Source organism: Sinohyriopsis cumingii, chromosome 2 (genome assembly GCF_028554795.1).
Source record: "Sinohyriopsis cumingii isolate HCF-2022 chromosome 2, ASM2855479v2, whole genome shotgun sequence".
Classification (NCBI taxonomy): Eukaryota; Metazoa; Mollusca; class Bivalvia; order Unionida; family Unionidae; genus Sinohyriopsis; species Sinohyriopsis cumingii.
In genome coordinates, this window is record NC_142962.1 from 160,025,981 (window position 1) to 160,052,835 (window position 26,855).

At 34.7% G+C, this 26,855-nt stretch overlaps 1 protein-coding gene across 8 annotated transcripts in view; it reads left to right on the top strand.

The window, feature by feature from the left end:
* Window positions 1-26,855, top strand: part of LOC149806207 (uncharacterized) — a 145,140-nt gene that overhangs the window by 92,170 nt on the left and 26,115 nt on the right. For all 8 annotated transcript variants that reach the window (XM_089951142.1, XM_089951141.1, XM_089951146.1 and 5 more), the window contains 3 exons: window positions 634-799; window positions 9,743-9,940; window positions 24,309-24,523. In XM_089951142.1, the coding sequence (XP_089807268.1) occupies window positions 634-799; window positions 9,743-9,940; window positions 24,309-24,523 (579 nt within the window). The remainder of the gene's footprint in view (window positions 1-633; window positions 800-9,742; window positions 9,941-24,308; window positions 24,524-26,855) is intronic.

The window sequence follows — 26,855 nt, forward strand, 5'->3', positions numbered from 1 at the left end:
ACTTTCTTTGTATGTAAAATATAAGTTCTAATTAAATGTAAATTATTCGGTGACAAATCTTAGAGTGCAATATAACTATAAATATGTGAAGACATTTATACATTGTGCTCAGTTTGAAATGTAGCACACATTCAATGTTCAAGTCATAAAATATGCCATCAAAGACAATATATAGTTGGCAGGTCAGTGACGTGTTTCAGCGAAAGTTTCATGTCATTAATGATCCCCCTTCGTGCAAAGTGTCCATCGTTTCAATAGGCCAACGTCTTGAGATACGAGTTTTAAAAACAATTATTTTAATGATATAATTCGGATTAGTTTTTGTTGAAGCCATGTTATCGATATTGTTGTGGCTCTCAAAGATGCCACTGAAACTCTTTCCCATATATTTAATATCTTCCTCGTGTGAATGCACATTACCCTGTACCTTATCATACTGCATTTAGTCCGTGTACAGACTTTAGGGAGATAAAATTCTTTTGTTAGGTTTTAATGAAAAAGAACATTATTTTCATATTAGTGCGTAGGTAAATAGTTTCATACAATTTGTGGTGATGTGTGGGTTGTTTTGCGTAGCAACGTATGTTCGTATACATGTTATGGATATATTGGACTTTTCTCCCCTCTTTGCAGGCCATGGAGGGGTAAACCAGTTGGGTGGAGTTTTTGTGAATGGACGGCCACTACCAGATGTGGTCAGAACGAGGATAGTGGAACTGGCTCATCAAGGTGTCCGTCCGTGTGACATATCAAGACAACTCAGAGTTTCCCATGGTTGTGTCAGCAAAATTCTCGGCAGGTGAGACACATTTGCATGTAAATGTCTTTGTCACCTCCGTTTTCTCGAAGATTGCAGCGAATATTGTCATACAGATTATATCATATTTTAATTCGTCTCCTACAGAGCTTCAAAAGTTGGTCTTTGGTTCGAATCTCAGTACTGAACGAATTTAAAAAAACGATCTAAACTAATCGAAAATATTCTGTCTCCATTGATAATTTAGTTCATAGTACTATGCAACCTCCTCTGGGATCCATATATAGCACTGTCATTATAGGAAATGTTTGAAAATAAAATTTCAGCTGCATCTTTGCATCTTTTGAAAATTTAAATAAACAACGAAATGATTTTATTTTGAAAATGAGACCGTATTTACCTCACGACAGTTTACCTGGAGTGTCTGATACGATGGGTGATATAATTAAAACGGATAGAACAAAGTAATGCGTAATTAAAACGGATAGATCAAAGAAAGTAATGCGTATCAAAGGGACAAATGTTAATGACATAAACAGCCATTGCGTAATGTTGATTACATGCCCGACCAAGAAAGAAACGAACGTTTACGGTTGCGTCCCCTTTTCAAAATATATTGTATAAACTCTATGTACGTTACATATAGAGGAGCATCAGCAAGTTCCAAAATTCGTATTAACCCGGATGTTGAGCCAGGACAGCTGAGTGGCTATAGATGTGTTCAGAGCAGCTCTATTTAAAAAGTCTCTCCACTCCTTTTGCTGGCACAAAGATTACCATGTACTTTACTTATCTTGTAATGTTTTGGCTGAGTATACTATTCTTAGCAAATACAGCTTCTATTAATTTTTTGTTTGCACGATATTTGTCATGCAACATGTTGACCATCTTTAATTTCTCTCTGACACTTAGTTATAGCAGATATTAGATTGTGCAATGTTATATTTTATCACAATTATTTCCTTGTCATGGATGATTCTATTTTACTTCTTATCGCAACCCTTTGCCTCTATAGGTCACTGTAAACCATAGCTCTTTGCTATGTTCTCAAGTTTAAGGCTTTTTTTGCTCATTTAAAGACTGTCATTATGGGGCTAAATTCGCTTTTCTCTTTTTGTAATGTAAGAAATGGTGTTTGCTGTGTATTGCAGTTTTTGTAATGTAAGAAATGGTGTTTGCTGTGTATTGCAGATTTTGTAATGTAAGAAATGGTGTTTGCTGTGTATTGCAATTTTTGTAATGTAAGAAATGGTGTTTTGCTGTGTATTGCAGATTTTGTAATGCAAGAAAGAGTGTTGACTGTGTATTGCAGAGAGATAATGTTTTTGTTTTTAATAAAGTTCTGGAACCAAAAGGCAGTGTTTAATGTTATCGAACCAAATAGTATGGTTAATTGATCAATAATTGGAAAGGTATACATATAAATGGCTCTAAACCGTCCCCATAATAAGAAAAATTATTATGAAAAATAAAACATAACATGTGTGTGTGTGTTTTACGTTTTAACTTACACTGACGAAGATTTAGTGTTACGTATATGTATAAGGTATTGGTAGAAAATATAATAAACAAAATAATAAAAATATTTTGGCTCATATACCATAACTATTCATAATATTTCAAACTGTAAAATTATATATATATTACAAAATGGTTCTATTTATTTTTGTACGAAAACTGGCTGTCATCCAAAACTGAGATCTAGATGATTCCTCTAGGACCATAGTGTAATTCTTGTTGTATGTTGTATAGACTCGCACACCATCAAGTCAATCAATTAAGTTGTTAATGTTATATGTAAATTGCCATCTTGCTTTAGAACCCTCATAATGTAACACTTTTGAAAAGAATAATCATTTTTCAGAGTTGTACCTTCAGTCACTGGTAAAAAAAATATAAACCTATATTTCTCCTTTGGGATTCATCCCATCTTTGTCCAGATTTTGAACACGTTCTGTCTGAAGAAAAAAGTTATTTGTTCGATCAAAACTGATGAAAATTTTTAATGATGAAAGGTCATGTTAGACGTTGATACCAGAAGACTTAACCAGGAACATAAACAAGAGTTAGAATGGCAATATTTAAGACAAAAAAATACTATTATGGTTGCTATGATTTATTTTTTATGATTATTTTTATGTTCTCAATAACGACTCACATCCACGTGTCTTATTTTAATGGTAAAGCGATCCTAAAATACAATTGCATATTGTGTTATCGTTTTTCTTAATATCTTCATAATAAGGATCGTAGTGGAATGACACATGTTGTACTTCCCTTTAGCTGTTTGACGTGCTGTTAATACAAATGTTAATTCCTTTTGCCAGTTCCCATGCTAAAGTTTTGGGCCCATTGCCATTTGCAATACTAGAGTTTTGGGCCAATTGCCATTTGCCATATTAATGCTTTTAGGTGTCATTTTACCCAAACTTTCTAGAAATAATTTTGTGTTCAGTTGTTTGTTTCCAAAATATTTTGGCATAACTTTCTCAATCTACATGGTCCATTTCTTAGGCTCGTAAAGCTCAGCGGTCCCAGAAACAGGCACTGGCGTTCTATTTATGTCCTTTGATTGGTTAGAAGGCAGCTTGCAAAGATGGAATTTGAATGTAGTGTGTAAATTGTTCCTATGAATGGTCTCAAGTTTCCCTAGGTCTCGTAAGTTGATGTTTAGTTCGTCGTGTATCCCACCGACCTTTAGTGACAAAGATTAAAAAGCAACGACATACATACATACATACATACATACATACATACATACATACATACATACATACATACTCATTCGTTGATAGTCACAGAGAGAGAGAGAGAGAGCTATTATTCCATCAGCTGATATATTTATTTTTTATATCTATGAATCATGTATGACTAGACCGAATTTGTTGAATTAAATAAGCAAGTATTGGAATTGAAAATCACGGTATGATGCACTGACTATGAACAGTTCCAGGGTGTCGCCAGATAATTTAGTTTTATTTTAAGGTAATCCTTTATTTCTCAGCCCAGAATTGCATTTATAGTTTATGAAGTATGCATCATGTTATTAGATACAGTGAGTCTTGAAAAAGAGTGACACGAATTAATAATAAACAATATTATGCTCTAGAGAGTTATGCGAATTACCGTATATTGGCAAGTTTTCGCATAGTTAAATTTTCGCCAATTAAGACTTTTTGAGGATTCCTTGTGCTTAAAATTTCGCAATCATGCAATTTTAATGGGACAGATTGTTAAACTTCCTAACTTTTCGCTATTGTAAAACCTCGCAATGTTGGACTCAACCGCGAAAGTCCAAAAAATAGCTTGCAAAAATACTACATATACGGTATCTGAATTAGCGTTAAAATGTGCCAAGTCACCAGTGAAGTGAATCATTAACAGTACTGATACAATCTTCCTCTGATAAACTCATTGGTTATTAAACACTTTTATTAATATTTTCAACGATAATTGTAATGGAAGTCATGATCTGTCCGTTTCCCAGCTGTTTGTTGGTAAACTTCGAGTCAGAAGTCTGCCAGGTACTGCAGGGTTTTCTACCTGAACACTAGCGGATTAGATTGCATGATTACCTGGTATTAATCAGTCCAGAAGCAGTCATGGAGTCCAATAATAAAACTTTGGGGAATGCTATGGCCATTTTGCGGGTAGGGAGATAACGATCCGATTGGAATTGGCTTGCTTCAATACTAGCTCTTTGTGTTTGTTTCTTATCTTCTGATTTGACATTTTAACAGTTTACGAATAGCGGTTTGGTGCACGAAACAAAGCGAGGAAAAAACATAATACGGATGCGTTGGTTTTGTTGACATACACGATAAAGATGACTAAGACAATAGTAGCAAAGGAAAACATGCTATTACAGGTTTATGAAACTGTAGTACTTCATTGCGACTGCAAAACGTAAGAGACTAGAAAAACTAACAATTCTATCACGTACTTTCGTATGTACAGCTACAGCCGTCCTCGTATTGAAACACGAACTGTATGTTCTTATTTAAAACTTTTAAATTGTGTTTTGACTTAGTTTGGTGAATCTCGGTTATGAAATAAATATTTTTGATTCTACACTATATATGTTCCAGTCAGTTTATTCGTGCCCATCTTTGGAGTTTGTATCTAAATAACACTAGCACCCTGTTTGTCTCTTTGTCTATAATCTAAACATGTAGGATGGATTTTCCTAAGCTTCGTACTGTGCGATAGGTTGATTGAGTCATTGATTGATGAGTTGTGTTTAATGGTACATCAACACACGAAAGGTTATGTAGTGCCTAAGCAATTGGACCACTGCGGTAGACCAAGCCTAACTTAAGCTGGATTCGAACCTACACCTTTCTGTTATAAAATTGTTTTTGTGGTCTTTCGTCTATAAGTTAGTATGAATCGAGTAAAGGCCTTCTGAAGTTCAATCATAACCGCGGAGTTATTACACCATATTTTGGGCAGTGTGACTTCAAATTAATCACTGCAAAACCTATACACTGTATGGAATTCATACTGCTTGTAGTTGCTAGATTGTATTATGATAGTTGCTAATAGATGCAGGTGTTAAATAAAATGATACTAGAATGAACAATTTATTTTTGTAGTTTCGTAAACTTGACCAAAACTTGACAAATCCGTAAACATTTCAAACTTAGTTTGAAACAGCCTCAATATATTTACGAGAGAGCGCACGCACAAATGTATTGCAACCATATTGGTCATGTTTTCAGACCATATTGTGCATGTTTTCAGACAATATTGGTCATGTTTTCAGACCATGTTCGTCATGGTTTCAGACCATATTATGCATGTTTTCAGATAATATTGGTCATATTTTCGGACCATATTGGTCATGTTTTCAGACAATTTTGTCATGTTTTCAGACCATGTTCGCCATGGTTTCAGACCATATTGTGCATGTTTTCAGACAATTTTGGTCATGTTGTCAGACCATGTTCTTCATGGTTTCAGACTATATTGTGCATATTTTCGGACAATATTGATCATGTTTTAGACCATAGTTGGTCATGTTTTCGGACCATATTGGTCGTGTTTTCGGACCATATTGGTCATGTTTTAGACCATAGTTGGTCATGTTTTCGGACCATATTGGTCGTGTTTTCGGACCATATTGGTCATGTTTTAGACCATAGTTGGTCATGTTTTCGGACCTTATTGGTCATGTTTTCGGACCATATTGGTCATGTTTTCGGACCTTATTGGTCATGTTTTAGACCATAGTTTGTCATGTTTTCGAACCATATTGGTCATGTTTTGGACCATAGTAGGTCATGCTTTCGGACCATATTGGTCATGTTTTAGACCATAGTTGGTCATGTTTTCGGACCAGATTGGTCATGTTTTAGACCATATTGGTCATGTTTTAGACCATAGTTGGTCATGTTTTCGGACCATATTGGTCATGTTTTGGACCATAGTTGGTCATGTTTTCAGACAATATTGGTCATGTTTTAGACCATAGTTGGTCATGTTTTCGGACCAGATTGGTCATGTTTTAGACCATATTGGTCATGTTTTAGACCATATTGGTCATGTTTTAGACCATAGTTGGTCATGTTTTCGGACCATATTGGTCATGTTTTAGACCATAGTTGGTCATGTTTTCAGACAATATTGGTCATGTTTTAGACCATAGTTGGTCATGTTTTCGGACCATATTGGTCATGTTTTAGACCATATTGGCCTCTTATGTTACTAGTAAGTCACATCGCCTTTGCCACTGCATGTTTTATGGATCAGTTTAAAAATGTACGTTAAGTCAGTTTGGATGAAGTTTACTAACCAAAAACATTGTTCCAGTGATAGTGTTTCGATATTGTTTTCCTATCAGCAATAATCATGAATGGAGCTGGATACTACCTGCAGTTATAATTTATTACAATACATTTTTTCCGCTGTGCTTATTTGTAATCATATAATAGATATACAAGGTGTAAGGACCAAAGGGTTTGATGTACCCTAACATTTTAAATTTCAAGATTTACTTGTTTTCAAACTTTGATACAACAGATTCCACTAGTGGGGTAAAAGCTATTAATTTTATGTCTCTAAAGGATGATGTGTATTAATTTCAATAAGGGTGGGGTGCAGTGGGTGAGGCTATTAAATATTGCAAGAGTGAAACCTTCTGTTATTTATTGCCCAAATGGTTCTTCCTACTAATAAATTTGCAAAAGATTAATTCACCTGTTCGAAGGTAAATACGCATGGTGTATAACGTTTCCAAACTGTTCTCAAATGTTACCGATAGTATACATGTTTCCGAACTATCGCGTGCATCCAAGAGCTGAAACTAAATTCGGAGATGGCATTTGGTGCAACTGACTCCGTTTTTATCTGAACTGTACTGAGTACCCATTTTACCTTTTGTGGTCAACTTGATATATACATTTCTAAGGTAGCAATTATATAAATTATTGAACCGTCTCCATCTATCATATTACAACCCGTTGTCTTCTTTTACAAGCGAGTCTTGTGAGGACGGTGCTAGTATACGACGTTAAATCCCCTTTTTCTTCTTGTTCAAACGTTATGCATACCGTGTTAGACATGAATACTCCAAACAAATACTGCCATTCACGATTAGGAATAAGAGAGCCCCGTTGTTGTTTAGCTTAACTAATTAACCATTGTGCACAGTCTGTGGTAAAAATTTGCCCGTTTTTCTACGTTATTTCAATACCAGGTTTGCCCCATGTTTTGCCGTAACTGTATATGGCTTGAAGTTATCAGAAAGATCTGGCTACTCGCGGTAAGCCTCTAATTATTAAATAGAATGGTTTCCTTAATACGCATCCAAGTAAAAAGAAGTCTTCCTTAATGTTTCTCTTAGTTACTGACGCTCGCCTCAACGATGGAACATCCAACTTTTCTTCATGCAGTTCGAAAGTAACTTTTAATTTTCATGTAAATGCTACCTAGGATTGGTCGTTTACTATAATGTATGGTTGTGTAACTAAGGACATGTATTACGAATAGTTTATTTTAAGCTGTACTTATACTAAGTTAGCATTGCCATTCTATTTCAGTCACTTTAGTGCATAAATACATGCATTGTTCACAATTAAGGGAAGATGTTTTATGAGTGTTCTGTGATTTTTAATTAATTTGTTAAATGTCATTTTTAAATATCTCGCGCATTTTCCATCATTCCTTATCATGGTGAAAGAATGACACAGTTATGTTTTTCAGTCGGTTTACATGGAAATTAATCAGTGTCTCTATGCTTTAACAAACTGTTGAGCTTTTTTCTTTGTATAATTCTAGAATGTTTATGTATAGTAACTTGACAAACTTTTTCCTCCAAATTGAAAACGGTGCTCGTGTTTCCTTTGCAAAAGTAATTTATATCCAAACATACCTTCAGCCTACACTATAGCAGATGAATAATCACATATTTCTAACTGTGCAGGGTTTAATTTTCGTTCCCGTATTGTTCGCATTTCTCTTTGTCCAGTAAATATTGTATTTGCACATACTATTATCGTTTCATGACTGTTATTTTTTATTGAATCCTGAAGAAGACTTTTAGTGTATTTTTCGACTGCTCTGACAGGCTTTGTATCCTTCAAGTGGTTGCCCATCTTGACATTCTGCACAATACCGTAGGAGGCCAATAGTCTAGGTGTGGAACATGTTCTGGGATGCATTATAAAAGCATTGCCCTCGTTGCCCATCTGAGGTATATGTTGTTATCCGAAAGTAACTTGACAGATATCGTGAGTTGCCGATTTATCGTTTAACCTCAAAACGAGAACAGTAATTCTGTTATTATTCTGAAGAAAATTGAAATTACCCGAGGGAAAAACAAAAGGCAGAATCTGAGCCATTTTATCATGCTTGATAAAACACCCTTTTTGAACTACATGTAGTCAAAACACGTGTACGGTAAAATAACAGTAACGTAAGGGTAATAGGACGTGACGTCACACGCGCACGACGATAATATAGCGTAACTTTAAGGTTATGTAAGGACGGATATATTTTCGGGAAATAAAATGTAATTTTTTATGGCCACGTTTTTGAATTTGAACCAGTAACCAACGGAATTCTAAAACTGAGATATAATAAATTAAGTTGTAATAGTTCCTGAACACATGACACATAATGCTCTTTCATTGAACGACCGCTCCGGTGGCCTAGTGGTTAGAGCGTCCGCCTCGGATGCGGTAGGTCGTGGGTTCGATCCCCGGCCAAGTCATACCAAAGACTTACGAAAATGGTACTAACAGCTGCCTCGCTTGGCACTCAGCATTAAGACGTTAGTGTTAGGACTGGTCGGCCTGGTATCAGGATAATGTGACTGGGTGGGACATCATGCTACATGTCTGCGGCATGTTGCCCCATTTTTAGACTGAAATTGTTTTAAAGCTACGTTAAAAATGCAGATAACACACACACACTTTTATTGAACAGACTGTTTAGAGATGTTCACTGACTCAGAATAGTCCCTTTATTGATTGTTTATAACTAAGTCTAGTTATTATAAACGTACCCTTTGTTTGACCCACTAGGTGACAATGTTAATGTCACAAAACAGCTCTCTTCGAAGACATTTCCCGGTCTTTATTGACGTTTTCGTATTAGCTGTTTTGCTAGCTGCCGAACATGAGAAGTGTCTTGCAATTAACCTTGATTGGAAATCGATTCTTGTGCCGTCATTGCAGAAATTGCATGATCCCTAAATAAAAGCCTGGACATTTATTTTTCAGAGTATCTTTGAATACAAATTTTAGGATAATCATGCGAAGTTCCAACAGCACCAGATTCTCGTACGATACACATAACATTTGTCAACAAAACACTTGCGTCTCCCAGTTTGAGATATCAACATAAAAATCATACGACATTGGCATATTGGCATACACCTTTCTCAATGTTCACATAATATGTGGCTAATAGGTTGTTTTTATATGTATCCTTGAAGTCTGAAAAGATAACCTCTAGCACAATGACTATATTTACCTTTTTCAGATACTATGAAACTGGCTCAATCAAACCTGGTGTTATTGGAGGTTCAAAACCAAAGGTGGCAACACCCACAGTGGTGGAGGCTATTACAAGATACAAACAAGAAAATCCCACTATGTTTGCATGGGAAATACGAGACAGATTGTTATCAGAAGGTGTTTGCAGCTCGGATAATGTTCCAAGTGTCAGTTCTATAAACAGGTACTTTTCCAACCAAATCTCTCTCTCTCTCTCTCTCTCTCTCTCTCTCTCTCTCTCTCTCTCTCGCGCACCCACGTCGGCAGCGTCAGTTTATCCTAAGAAAGGTACTCACATTCCATCCGCAGATATAGCCAATAATGTGTTTGAAGTGCCGTTAAAGCTAACAAAAGCAAAACATATATATATATATATATATATATATATATATATATATATATATATATATATATATATATATATATATATATATATATATATATATATATATATATATATATATATATAAGCGAATTTAGTATCTGGGTAAATTAAAACCACAATTTAGGATATATTCAACTCCCTCCAAAAAATTAATGAAGGGAATAAACAGTTATTTGAACATTACCTTAGCTATACACTATCCAACCTCTTTTTTTAAATGGTCAAGACAAGCTGTGGGAAATACCGGGAAATTATTTTTCTTGCATCTAACCCTATGCAAAATACTAAACTGTAGAGCGCAACCTTAGCAATGCAATATATATGTCGATAAAATAATATATATGTTCGAATCTCCGTAGAGTACGAATTATGATAGTAATATTATCAAGCATTCTTCTATAGGAATCCAGGGATAGCACTTTCCGTTGTGTCCCGTGTATATTTAAAATTCTCTCTCTCTCTCTCTCTCTCTCTCTCTCTCTCTCTCTCTCTCTCTCTCTCTCTATATATATATATATATATATATATATATATATATATATATATATATATATACATGTAGATAGATAGCCACACACTAAACTTGACTATGCATATATCCACGCAGTAATTTTTTATTATGTCTTTTCAGTCTGTAATATGCATTTTGAAACAATTGCTTAATTTTGCAAAGTGTGCATATATAATTTGTACTAATAATGATTTATAAAATATATTCTCAATCTAACAAAAATAACTTTACTTATTGGGACATGCAACAAAAAGAGCTGGACAGTGAAATACGCTGCTTAAAATTTGAATGGTTATATTAGCAACAAAAATATTTAATATTATAAATGTGATTATGGCATTTTAAAAAATCGGTTTGCCAAGTGCACCTGCACAAACTGTATTAACAACAACATCAATAATAATAATAATAATAATAATAATAATAATAATAATAATGATAATAATAACAATAATAGACGACTTTATTTATTATCGATAGAGTGTTGAGCCGCAGGCACATTTCACGCAGCATTGAGCTGCATTAAAATGAACAGGATTGGCATTATGTACAGTATTTGCATTGTGTACAGTATTCGCATTGTTGACAGTATTCGCATTGTGTACAGTATTCGCAATATGTATAGTATTCGCATTGTGTACAGTATTCGCAATATGTATAGTATTCGCATTGTGTACAGTATTCGTATGGTGTACAGTATTCGCATTGTTTACAATATTCACCTTGTGTACAGTATTAGCAATATGTACAGTATTCGCACTGTATACAGTATTGGCATTATGTACAGTGTTCGCATTATGTACAGTATTCGCATTGTGTACAAGAAAATCAATTAACTTTATAAGATAAATACTAGCACATGCAATAAAATACAGCAGATTCATAAAAGAATTTAAAATTCTACTTTGGTCTAAAAAGTAAGCTTTACATTTGTGTTCAAAGCAATAAGTGTTCTACAGGATTTAGTATCAGTATGAAAGATAAGCTGTATTAAACCACCATTGTATGCAAAGTTCCTTGTAAACATTTCAGTCTTTTATTTTGGGATACTCAGTTAATATTTCACAGAACAGCACAGGTCATTAACTTCTGAGACTGAAGTAAAAGTATTTTTAAAGATAAGACCCCCCCCCAAGATTGGAATAATAATTAGCATGAGGTAATATCTCTGCAGTATACAATACGATGATTTAGCATTCCCTTTGCCTTTGAACAGTGCCAATTATTTGCATTCTTTTTTGCCTTTGAATAGTGTTAATGATTTGGCATTCTCTTTTGCCTTTGAATAATGCAATGATTTGGTATTTTCTTTTGCCTTCGAATAGTGTTAATGAATTGGCATTTTTTGCCTTTGAATCGTGCCGGTGATTTGGAATTTTCGTTCGGCTTTGAATAGTGCCAGTAATTTGCTTTCTCTTTTGCCTTTGAACAGTGCCAGTGATTCGGCGTTCTCTTTTGCCTTTGAATAGTGTCACTGATTTGGCATTCTCTTTTGCCTTTGAATAGTGGAAATTGTTAGGAATTCTCTTCTGCCTATGAATATTGCCATTAATTTTGGCAGTTTCTTTTGCCTTTGATTAGTGCCAGTGATTTGGCATTCTCTTATGCCTTTGAATAGTTCCAGTGACTTGGCATTTTCTTTTGCCTTGCCAGTGATTTGGCATTTTCTTTTGACTTCGAATAGTGCCAGTGATTTGGCATTTTCTTTTGCCTTTTAATAGTGCCATTGGTTTGGCATTCCCTTTGCTTTTGAATAGTTTTAATGATTTAGCATTCTCTTTTACCTTTGAATAGTGCAAGTGATTTGGCATTCTCTTTTGCCTTTGAATAGTGGTAATGATTTGGCATTCTCTTTTGCCTTTGAATAGTGGTAATGATTTGGCATTCTCGTTTGCCTTTGAATAGTGCCAGTGATTTGGCATTCTCTTTTGCTTTTGAATAGTGCCAGTGATTTGGCATTCTCTTTTGCCTTTGAATAGTGGTAATGATTTGGCATTCTCTTTTGCCTTTGAATAGTGCCAGTAATTTGGCATTCTCTTTTGCCTTTGAATAGTGTTAATGATTTGGCATTCTCTTTTGCCTTTTAATAGTGCCAGTGATTTGACATTCTCTTTTGCCTTTGAATGGTGCCAGTGATTTGGCTTTCTCGTTTACCTTTGAATAGTGCCAATAATTTTGCATTCTCTTTTGCCTTTGAATAATGCCAATGATTTGGCATTCTCTTTTGCCTTTGAATAGTGCAAATGATTTGGCGTTTCTTTTGCATTTAACTAGTGTCAACGATTTGGCATTCTTTTTTGCCTCTGAATAATGCCAATGATTTGGCACTCTCGTTTGATTTTGAAGAGTGCCAATGATTGGCATTCTCTTTTTGCCTTTGCATAGTGTTAGTAATACCATAGATTTTAGCCAAAATGTATGCACGCAACATTGTTGGTATACCAAGTTGAAACATTTGACATGTCAGCATTTAGATTATTCTAACAATTTTAGAAGTTTTACTTACAGCTGATGCGTCTGTTTCATCAACATAAAAACACACACACTAAAACATATCATTATGGACAGATACCAAACAGAAGCATTGATAAACAGCAATAAGAAAAGTGGTCATAAAATTGGCCTTGATGAACTCCAACATCACATTTAAATCTCCATTAAAATAAATGTTTGGAGATCTGCCGTTTATATATGAGCTAGTGAAAATAGTGTTAAATTTGAACATCCATAAATTCCTAATTTTTTTCATAAAAAAATATGATTGACTTGGTCTGATGTTTTTCTAAAAGAACTAATTAGATTCCCTTTCTTAATGTCAGTATACTAAGAATTAGTAATATCTCTTAAAGCCATCTGACAGAAGTGGAACCTTAAAAACATGATTGATTTTTGGATAACAAATGTATATGTTGACCGGAGGAATACAAATAGACACAGATATGTAACTGAAGTAGTTTTGACAGTATGGGGTGGCTAGAAATTGTCCTATAGATCGATTTATTGTCTCTTGCTCCGTTTTTGAAGAGAGGCTTGAGTGTAGCAGATTTTCGTCGCCCAGGAATATAATAAGTTTCTTCCGCGTAGTTCATAATGGAGATAATAATGCGTAGAATAAGGTTAAGTTTTTCTTTTTAAAATTTGCACTAATCCCATCCGGCCAACATTTTTTTTTATGATGAGTGGATTTAAAGAATTTGAGAACATCTGAACTTTGAATGGAAGAGTTTAAAATTTAACACCTTATGACAATTGTTAGATATTTAAAAACATTATCATAGTTTCTGTGCAATATTATCACTGGGATAGTTACTCTCTTGAATGTGTTATGTATCATCGGTTGTAAAACAGATTGATTAGACAGTTCCTGTTTCTTTGCTATCTGTTGTTTTTGACTGATATCCGGGGCCCTGAGTGGCCGAGTGGTCTAAAGCGCTCTCCGTTACGGATCACTGCCATCTCACCTCTGTTTGCGCTGGTTCGAGTCTCGGATTCGGCCAATGTGGGAATGTGAGAAAGCTTGCCAGTAGCTTCTCGAGGGTCGGTGGTTCTTTCCGGGGATTTCCCGGGTTCTTCCTCCACTATTAATACTGGCCGCTATGTATAGCCTATCGTGTGCTGAAAAATGGCGTTAAACCCTACAACAACTACAACAACAAAATGACCGATTTCCTAGTAAAAGGTAATGTTTGTGACTTTTGACACAAACATTCACGTGCACGTTACGTGTCATTCACTGTTACAGTGTCGGGCCTTTAAGACCGATATTTCACACTAGCTAAACCAGTTCTATATTATCATGGAAACAATTTTTATCCCTATCAAATGTTGAATGCTATATGTTTCATCTCTCCTATCACCATTCCGTTTCTAGCATTAGACGGAATGCATATGTCTCTTAATGTCTGGCAAATCAATTAACTGTAATTAATGTCCTTAATTCAATCAAGGCACTGATGGTAAAACAAAAATATTTTACGAAATCGAATTCCAGGAGATGTCAGTGTCTACAAAAGTGTTATCACTTGAGAAGAACGATGATAAACGTTTAATTGTAAGGATGGAAAAACACTTGGGCATTAAGATTGAATGAAAACAACAGATGCTTTACGGGCGGTCTGAAGGAAACGTTGATTTTAGTAAGTTTGTTTCAAACATGCTAGGAGAACTGAACGATGCACACTCGTTGCTCTCTCATGTTCTTGAGCTCCTGGACGAATGAGAGTAATCGATTTACGTCAATCATTTTACGGTAGTCAATCGAACTCATTTAAAATGACAGTAATTAATTAACAGAATTTTCCACGGCGGATGCAATCAGTTTCTTCTATCTGAAATAAAGGACGCAAAATTGCATATCTGAAATTGAGAAAATGGTTAATTTTGAAGATATAATTTATAGTTAATTCACACTGTATGTGTTTTAAAGATTCGTCTATTTATTGATCTTGAAACACGAAAGTTAAACGAAGTAACATGGCCACATGTATATTTTCTGTGACGAAGTAACATGGCCCGATTTAGTTTTATATGAAGACGTGACATGGCCCAATATCATTTTAAATGACTCATTGGCATGGCCCAGTGTAGATATATTTCTCGAATAGCTTCTCATTGTTGCATGGACTATATCAAAAGATTGAAATCAATGCATAGATAACTAAAAAGTGTGTCTTTCAATACTTTATGTTCCTTTTTCTGTCATTTTTGTCTTGTTTCCCCGCTTGTGTTGAGTGTCGTCCATTTTTATTCGTAATCGTATCAGCACTTTTATGGCTTTGCTACCGGTAATCAAAATTCAAAAAATTTAAATAAAACAAATATTTTATGACATATATATTTAAAATATCTTTTCCAAAATGAGATATCATATGTGACGAAAAAGCTAAGGCTGTGTTGCAAGCTTAGCGTTATAAGTTGTAAAACAATAATTCATCTCTCTCTCTCTCCCTCTCTCTCCCTCTCTCTCTCTCTCTCTCTCTCTCTCTCTCTCAAATGAACAATATAATTTCATTCACAGCAGAGTTTCCGGAGAGAATTATTGTATTTAAAGAGATTAATTTCTTGAATCGCAATGAAACATTGATAGCTATGCTTGAAGACAGACGTCCATAGTAAATGACCCTTTTTATGCGTCCTCTCCAAGATATAAATGCATACCAAATTAAACCAAATAAGGATAATTGGTGCACTTATAAATATACTGAGTTCAGTTTCCTTTGCAAATCTTGTCAGAAAGTTTTAAACTAGCCTTATCCACATATCAGTGCAGATTTTCAAACAGGAAGAATAAAAGACGAGTTTTAAAATAATTTAAATTCTAATAAAGTTGATTAACGTAACACTTAAGAACCAGCCCTTGTATTGTTGTATTGTTTTCCGGTGGGGGTTTTCTTTATTACCAGGATATTCTGTTTGTTTCACCTGAGGATAATTTATTTTATAGATAATATAATGAATATATTTTTTCTTTTCTATCTCAGTTCAACGCAAGGTGTTATTTCAAGATATATATGGGGGTAGACATTTTGAATTTTGTCCATAAAATCATAGGTCCTTGTCAAAGATACGTCTTCAGAATATATATATATATATATATATATATATATATATATATATATATATATATATATATATATATATATATATATATATATATATATATATATATTCCACTGATTCTGACGATAAATATATCAATTATGATGTGGTGGTTATACTAATGGTTAATTTTCATACCTTTATTCATTTACCATCGCGTCTACTGGCGTTCTGGCCCTGATATAGAAGAAATTTAATACTGTTGATGCAATCTCGTACCAGGTGTTGCACAATGCTTAGCTTATGCATGTTCATTATGGACAAACTCGAAAAATTTCAGAGAAACTAACCTCAGAATATAATTGTTTCGTATTTTAACGGCACTAAGCGCCTTTTTTAAGAACACGCCGAAGGCTGGCCTTAGTGCGTATCGAACTTTCTACCCTTAGATTACGAATCCTACGCTCTACCGACTGACCTAATGCGGCTTTCCTGAACATTTAATGATTTGTTTCTTGCATCCTTCTAAATTGCTGTATCAACTTTTATAGAATAATAGATATCGGTTAAGGAGATCTTCTTCACATGTATGCACACACGCACGTATGCACCCCCCATCCGAATAATTATAGAGACCCATTCATAAACGTATATGTAGCTATTAGAGGTTCGCGGTATTATCAATAGATCGATTTACCAGGATATTTGTGTTTTCTTGTGGTACGTACTATGGTGTTTTTTCCACTGTACCAGTAATTCGGTAGTTTCCGTGAGTATGGATTGTACGGAAATTCCCGAGTAATTTTGTTACTAATTTAAGAGCATCTTTTCATGACAAAATTATTTAAAAAATGGGATATTGTGAAAGATATTTTAGAGACGTCCAACTTTTTCACAAGTTTGGGATTTGAAAAATTTACTAGCGTGTGTTCATGTGTTAAGAATATGTATTCCTTTGTCAGATTGAGAATCATCCTAAGAGTTTTAAGGTCGGAGTGTAATTTCTGTTTGAGTTTCTCAAGCTCACTAAATATTGTTTCGTTTGTTTTGTGTGTTTTATGTTTACTGTCCTTCTAAGATAAATATCTTGGCCTAGTGCTGGCACCACACTAAAAGTTTCCCTGCCTAGCATATCAGTAGTGTAGGTAGTGAATTTGTAGGCTTCATTGTCAACAATTCCTGTTCTATCAACAAGCTCTCTAATGTCAGTATAATGTATTTCACAGAGTGTCAAATATAATGTAAGCTTAATCATCCCACTTTGGTTACAGTTTTAGATTACAACTAGAAAAACAATTAACGTTAACATAGCAAATTCATCAACAATAAGAGTGTGGCCATTTAATTTTCAAGGGGTGAGGGCTGCGATTTTCTTTTGAGCTGAGACATTTTATGTTCTTTTATGTCAAGATAATTGGGTTTTTCTGAAAACTATAAACTCTGAATATCCTCTATAAAAGGATATAATATGGTGTTATTTTACTATAAATCAGAGCAAGACGTTTTTCAGTTACTGACAGATAGAATTTTTTTTTATATTAAAAAAAAGTGTCAGGCCACTGTCCCAAACATTAAATTGTTGGTTCCTAATATAATTGCAGTATACCGTGGTACGTATCGCGATATATATAGAAATACGGCGGTATAAAGCGATACAAAAGTGTTCATGGTACCCACCTCTAGTGACAGTCATGGTCAAGCCTATTGACTCTTATTAAGAAAGTATAGGGTAACCGCAAAGACAAACGAAGTGACTGCAAAATAAGCATGAGATAGCTATAACATTATTATCATCGGCCGTTTCAGTTATGGATGACTCTATAAAAACAAATCAAGGATTAAAAAAATAAGGATTCATATTAAAAAAAAATTTAATCAAAGTTTATTCTCATTTAATGTCGTTAAAACAATGCTCATTCAGCGTTAAGACTGCTCCTTTTGTTTAGCTTGCTCTACAGAAAGGCCAGATGGCAGCTTCCACAGGCAACAACATTTCTGACGATGAAAGAAACGTCATCTCTTTTTGATTCTCTATATGGTGCCAATTACAAAAGGAAACCATGGAGCGTCTTTAGAGAATTGCTGCACGACATATCCACCCAGGCGAAATGAGTTAAAGTCCCTTTCCTCTAGACGCATAGAAATACATACCAAATTACATGATTATGCACCTGTCCCCAGACAGTAACATCAAAGGCTGTCCCTCGTCACATATTCAGAATTTATTGTTCGCTATTACTAATTTCTCAGCTTGCAGGGGTAGTTTTTGAACATTTGCATGTCATGACTCAAAAATAATTAGTTCGGTATTACATACATTTCAAACTACAGCTATAAAATGTCTGTGTGTAAGTAATAAGATGTTTTCTAGTGACATTAAACGAAGTTTTAAAGGTAATCATAAAGTTGTAAATAAGGAAGATAAGAGCGTGAGTTAATCTTTATGACGAATCTCGGCCTGATTTACGCAATGTACATTATCAGATATTGCACGTTTTGTGGCAACTTTTGTCATCTACATAGACATGCTAAGCGATATTATTTATATTTATGCTGATGCAGTCATTATTGAATTGCTTTTTTGTAAAAATAAAAAAATGTTTACTGTAGTTTCCTTTTGTTAAAACTAAAATTTGGCTTTATTAACTCGACATTAAAGTATGTTTAGTCATGTCCTTCCTTCGACTTGTAAACTGTGAAAACGATTTTTATCCTCCAGTTTTCGTTTTACCTTCTTGTATATCCATTATCAGCCAACGGGGTACATCGTTGTCTCTGTCTGGCCTTCACAGATTATTCGCACATGTCACGTCTATCCGCGTTGACTCCAGCCTCGACTCGACCAACGAGGGTATGCGCGAACGCTTGCCAGTAGCTTCCTAGACGGTCAATGGTCCTTTCCGGATTATTATGGCCGCCATACCTTGCTTATCCTCCACTAAAACATGGGAGTCAAACCTCACAGAACGAAACCAGTTCTGTCTATGCTATCATTATACTTGCATTTCACTTCCAGCACACCTTGTAATGTGTGTTATAGACTTGTCTCAGTATTTTTTTAAAAAATATTTCTGTGATTTTTAATTAAAATCTCTGTTTGTCTGTCTCTGTCATTTTGTCGGTCTCTTTCACTAGTGTTCCCTCCCTCCTCCCAAAGTTCCACTTCAGCTATAAGATTCCTGCTATACTGTTCCTTTCTTAATGATAACCTATGCGAAGAACAGACACGTCGAATCTGTTTCAGGTTGCATTGCAGCAATGTCGAATTTTTAGGATCAGCGATTTGTCGAAAAATGTGGGAATCTTTTTTCTAATTTTACTGATGTGAACTTAAGAGATTGCATCAGCTACTTTATAAGTTTTTATATTTGTTTCTCGAATATATATATATATATATATATATATATATATATATATATATATATATATATATATATATATATATATATATATATTATTATTATTATTATTATTATTATTATTATTATTATTATTATTAAATAATATATTTATATTTCAAGAAACTTCTGCATTTAATAACCAATTTTTAATAATTAAAATGTTATATACAGGATCCTAAATCAGTACCCATTAAAATTTAAACGTATCAAAGAAGCCCAAAATTTGCCATCTTTGTGCGAGCAATAGATTTAAAGTATTAGACGAGCTTCGTAAATTTCAATTAAAACGAGGACAACAATACGATTGCATTTATTAAATTATAAAAATATTGATTTCATTTAACTAAACCACAGAATATTATGACTTTGGAATACATTGGATTTCTCAATCGTCACGCCTTACCTTTGCATGGACTTCATGGTGTTATTTGTGGCGTAAAGAGGTGTTCTATACATGCAATTAAAATGTCGGTATATTAACATAAATAACACGTTAATCATACAGTAAATAATATTAATTCTCCCCAAATGTGCAACTACTGGACTTCTTCGTACGAATCAGAATTGTTTAACTCATATTATTGTCTTTTTCGTTCTTGTTTATTGAGTTTACGAAGAAATAAGCATTCCATTCGATGATTAAAACGTGAAGATTCAATGATTTTAAAATGTACTTTGTTAAAGTTTTTCTTCAATGTACTATAGCTAAGGAAACTGGCAAACCGTTTGTTTCTAACTTTTTCGAGAAAGTTTTGATTATACATATGGATCATTAACTCTACGTTGTGAATCTGTTTCAAGGCAATCCGATAAATTTATTGTAGAGGACATGGTTCAGAGGCGAATGTTGCTGGCGCGCAGTGGCTTGAAAACTATCAGATGTCACATATTGTATCATTACAAGACGGGGAATTTCACAGTCCAAAAGCGTGGCAACGTTACACAATAGTGTTTCATTCACAAGACTAACACTTTGAAATAGGCCTCTTCCATACCCGTCAAGGATCTTAGAAATTATTTTATCGGGTTTTGTTTTCGCCACTTATCTCAGTTATACAGAAAAAAGAAGTTGCTCGTTGCCTTCGGATTCACTATTTGTCTATACTCTTTCTCAGATAGAATGAAGGCAAAGGTGTATTAAATAATAATTACCTCGGTTGTCCCTTACCTTCAGTAAAAACATTCAATAGCCGTTAATTATTTTTTAAGAGGCAAGCATCGTAATGGTAAAGTTACAGGATCCGTATCAGAAAGGTGTGTATATATATATATATATATATATATATATATATATATATATATATATATATATATATATATATATATATATATATATATATATATATGCATCTGATTTTAAGGCCTTGTACTACAGGGCTTGGGGATACAACCGAAAAGGACTTAACATTGTATAGAAAATCTAATTAGATATACGATTGTACAAGATATGTCTTGGATTCATAATATGCTTACGACCTGAAAAGAGTTCAACAAAATTCGGAAAAGATATCAGGTACATAAAATGTATCCATTTTGATACTCAGTGAGCCGTCTTTTAAAGTTTAATTAAAATTTAATCTTCCGGTGAACTCCAGCCTTGATAGCATAAAACTAGATATAGTCATATATTTGAAGCAATAAAACCATCTGACCAGGATGTATACAAAAGAAAACAAGAACATAATACAAAACACACATGTCATAATTGTTAGAGTTACACCAAAAATTAATTTTTTTAACCTTTTGAGAATTAACGTCTAAACGAGTGAGGTTTGCAGGGCTTAATCGATAGATAGAATAGTCTTAAGGTTAAACAGTCTTACTTTTGATCCATTTTAGCTTCAGACATTTTAGATTTTAACTGTTAGTTCAAATTGAAATCAAACATTTCTTTCTCGAGCACTTGCTAAATCAGATGTAAATAATATGAACAATTTGTTTGAATTGCGATCTTTTGTAAATGGAAATAATGCGACTCTGATAATCCATAGATAACAGGTTTTATGGCTTAGTCACCGTTGACCCTTGTCTTGTACCGTCAAAGCTTTTGTTTCGAACTCACTACCTTTTTATTCGAATACCTTTTCAACCCTTTTCGAAACAAAAGAAATTTTAAATGACTATGTCCCCAGCACTATCTTCAGGGGGATCTTCGTATTTGATTTTGTTATAGACCTTGACTCAAAACAATGGGTTTCAATTTACCACCATCGAGCAAAGACTAATTCTATGGGACACAAAAACAAATATTTCATCTTTGTTTCAAGATGGTATATTTTTGCGGCTAATTTAAGGTGTGTAAAACAAGAGACGGATCTTTTTCTTATCTCCCGGCGAACAAATAGGCTCATTTTCCACCTCTTTGATGGCCTTAATTGTCAACAGCAACTGCTAGTGTCACCACAAGACTTTTTGAAGAAAACACCCTTTAAAGTATCCAATAAAGCAAAAGGTAAAATGCCAAGACTTGTTTTTTTGGGGGGTATGGCATCTTTTGTTCTTAAGTGGCGTGATATATTACATGCCCTTTTTATTATTATTAGCAGTAGCATTATAAGAATAATATTAATAATACTGTTCACGTTTTTATTATTTTTTATATTAACAATTACATTAAAGTGATATGTTTACCTGCTGAATAATTTTAAAGCATGCTCCTTTCTCATACATACATACATACATACACACACACACACACACATACATACATACATACATACATACATACATACATACATACATACATACATACATACATACATGCATACATCTTAATCAAGCTTGCAATTTTTACGGTTCATCCATAGAACAGAAAAAAATATAGAAATCACAGGCGGTACATTTTTAAATGTATTGAAAATATAATTCTATCAAGTTTAAACTCGTAATTGATCCCAAAATAGCCAGATATGCCTCCCTGCGATCATGTTTCTATAGGAACAATAAATGTGCTTTAGCGAAGGATTGCAGCTGATTGTAATCGTCAGCTCTGAGCATCGCTGCCCACATGGGCTGCACAATACGCGTCTAACATTGGTTCTTCGCGTGGATCTAATGAAATATTATGAAAATGAAAAGTGTTGGTGTTTAAAACGCGTTATTCAGAAACGTTTTTGATATTACACGGGCGTTGTGCGTTGCGGTGTTTCCTCTACCTGGAAGCTGCCGTTTCTGAAGTGACTTACAGGCTTCCCTGTAGCGCCAACATGGACAACCCATTAGAGCATGCAGGGTTTTTACACTCCAATAGGAAATGACTGCCCTCGGAGGCTTGTATTCCCTCTCATTGCGAATGTTACACCTCCTGATGTTTTTTCGATACAACATCAAAGTCGGCACCTAAAGCAAGGGTATTTCTTACACTACGCACCGAGGGGTATCAAGATTCTGGATTCACGGTACAATATTGGACCATTAACTCTTTGGAGGAAAGTTGAACAACTCCGTCCTGATACACCGGCTCGTCATTGTATCTAGAGTTGACAGATTGTTCCCAACTTTGATGCGTAATACACTCCCTTAAGAGCTACCTAGTTGTCATCGCTTGCCTTGTGTTATAGACGCATGTAAAACGCTTTCAAAACCAATTATTTTAACATTCATGGAATACCTAATGTCCTCTAATCAGTACACGCTAAGCCTGATGCACGAGAAACAGCATTATCACATTTAACTGTACAAATTGATTACATAAACGGTTTTATCCTAATTGCAGTTTATCATCCAAAAATCATAGATAACTTGAGGCGGCAATTATTGTACAACTATTGTATTGAACCCGATGAGTGAATTCTGAACGGCTGCGCATGCTATGGTAATTGTAAGACTTTAAGTTATATATATATATATATATATATATATATATATATATATATATATATATATATATATATATATATATATATATATATATATATATATATATAGATACATACATACATACATACATACACACACACATACACACACACATACACACAGAGGTGATACAATATGCAGGTTTTATCTAGTTTTCTGTTACTTGTTTGTTCAGGCTCGTACCTAGGATGTGCTGGGCCCAATGCAGCGCAAGCGATGAGCGGCGCCCCCAAGCAAAACAATTGTATTGCGGAGTTGATTCCCAGAAAGCGCGGGGGTCCAATTCGGTTGTCAGGCCTGTGCTTGATATGCCTTTATACGTTGTTTCCTCGCCAAAACGAAGCGAGTGATCGCTCGAAAATTGTTGTGTTGGGACATTGCGCCTTTACCAAATGTTTTGGTGGCCATGCATATATATATGTGTGTGTGTGTGTGTGTGTGTGTGTGTGTGTGTGTGTGAAAGCAATGTTGCGTTTATTCTAATTCTAATTTCGTTAATTGAAGAAGTATGTTAATTTTTTATCAGGAAATAGGCAAATGTGGTACGCGGAGTGCTATTATGGACTTGGGATGTTTGTAGATGCTACGACAAGATTATAGCATGCAACTATTAGATTAAATTAAATTAAATTGCTTTTGTTACTTGGTTTTTAATGATCATACATGCTTAGAATTCCGCACACATCAAGATTGTTGTTGCAATTTGTGTATATGTTATTGCTAATTTGTAAAGACGTTATGTAAGTAGTTAGTAATTACGTTAAAAATTATCACTACACATGTTCTCCGCATGAAGAAAAAAATCCAAGCAAAGGGAAGAATTTTTTAAAATAAAAATACAGTTTTGTTTTCCTTTCAGAATTGTAAGAAACAGAGCAGCTGACCGAGCAAAGAAATATGACTCCGGCAACCAGTCTGATGAAGGCTCTCCTGTGTCGAACACGTCCCCAAATGGGGACGTTCTGCAGAGACAGGGTACCTACTCCATCAGTGGGATACTTGGTATTCCGCCGCAGGGAGCACCGTCACTTACGGCGGAGCCCACCAGTGGAAAAAGGAAGCACGAGTCCGCAGGTATCTAAAATTTAGTCATTTGTTTACTTTATCTGTATATTGTACGAAAGAGCATCCTGTTATCCACTAAAGCAAGTTATCGGTTAGACTCTTTATTCATGCTGAACTCCTGTAACTCTAATTCAAGGCTTACCCATCAGGATACATCTCGTCTTTATCTTTTGCGCCTGGGGATTGTAACTGATGCCATGTCTTGTGGCAAGTTCATTTTCATTTGTTTCCATTGATTTTTCACAATTATTTTCAGTGTAAAATAGTTGCGACTGTTTCCATCAAGTGCTATACTTATTTTCTTCATGCAGCTTTAGAGCTTTCTTCTCTTCGCACTCAGCTCAGTGAGAAAGTACACCTACTCATACACGACGGTATTTTTGGAATGGAAATGGATTATGTTACATTAAATAAATAAATAAATAAATAGAGTCTAACTTTTCCATTTACTTTCCTTGCAAATTGTTTCAGTCAGAGTTTGTCCTCGGTTTTATGTGCGTGCGTGCGTGCGTGCGTGTGTGTGTGTGTGTGTGTGTGTGTGTGTGTTCCATCATAACACTGGTATGAGCATATAGCAAGGATCAGTCTGCCAGTCGCCAATTTAGCAATCTGCACAAAAATACTAATCTGGTGGAAAACAATGTACACTTAACACGAATCTATATTTTTTATGCTGTCTGGCTTTTTCTTAGGGTATGCCCCTCCCGCTGTGAGGTGCATAAGACTTGAATGTGTTTGTCTTCTAGACAGGTAGACTAAAGATATATAATCTAATTTCTAACCTTATTATTTAACACTCATGATTAAAGCTATTCAATAAAGGTGTGAAAATTGTCTTATTTAGTCTTAGGTTTTCAGCTGACAAAGCCAGTGTTAATTCGCGTTAATCATGCAATTCTAAACTTTATTTTTGTCAAATTTATTAATTAATTTGCAGTGCAATGTGTGATGCATGGATGTTTGTGGGGGCAGCAGTTACTACCCGCTCTCGATTATTTAAATAACATTAGTGCAATATATAATTATATCCATTTAATTTAGGCTTTACACCACCCCACCCACCCCCCTTCAAAAAATGCCTGAAAACACACGTGATGTTATGCACTATTATCAAAAATGAAATCTGCTCACAGCTCACATGGTTACATGACAAGTGGGAAACCATTGGTGCTCATATACAATAATCCCATTTTGAATTATATCCCAATTAACTGTCTCAGTGATTCTTAAAACATAAAGAACAGAGCAAAGAACAATGAAATTTTAGATTACAGCTAAAACAATTGTATATTTTAATAATTTTAATAAATGCTAAAATACTTTAGAAAATTTATTTTGTTTATTTTTTAGTTAATTGATTTATATACAAAGGACAATGATGCGATTTAGCCTAAAGTAACATTATCCACACACACAGAGTGATATAGTGTTAACCTAGTATGTTTGTCTGTCCGTCACGCATTGGATACCTTTTGTGTTTATGATCTCTCAGGCAATGCGATGGGTTATCATGTTCCATGAGCAAGAATATTGTTCATACAGGAAATGAGCCATCGACACAAGGAGGCCTCGGCCGGCCCAGAGGTCTGAGGCGCTCGCCTTTATAGATCACCTAATCTCATTACTGCCCGCGTGGGTTCGAGCCCAACGCTCGGCCATTCAAGTGAGAATTCTGGCCAGGAAGGAGCTTCGCGTGGGTCGTTGGCTCTTCCCGGATTTTTTCTTCCGGATTCTTCCTCCACTACATGTAGTGGCCTCCATGCAATGCCTTTTCATGTGCTGAAAAATGGCGTCAAACCCAAAAACAAAGGCTATGGTCGCAAACCAAGGGCGAAAATCCGCCAAGCTCCTTTTTTCACCAGTGGCTCCATGCGTTAACGTTTCATCGTTTTACATGAATATGCATATATATATATATATATATATATATATATATATATATATATATATATATATATATATATATATATATATATATATATATATATATATATCACAATCAAAGAAACTCCTGCTCATCAACATCGCTCGATAAGTGACTGCGTTGGAAGAGAAATTTGTATTGCTCATTCAAACAGCATTAATAGACCATGTTAGGTCAATACTCGGAGCAAAATTATACTCTGGTTCGGATTGATTGGTTACACAGGTTTATGCATATTCATTAGAAACGGTTGGCAAAGGAGTGTGCGGAATTGTCACCCGTAGTTTATGACTATGAAAAAGACCATTGGCGTGGATTCTAAAAAATCATACTCCTGACAAATTAAATGTGAGTTTAGAGATTTAATGGAAATTCTTTTATTTTGAATTTGTAAGTCTTACGTATATATTTGTCTTG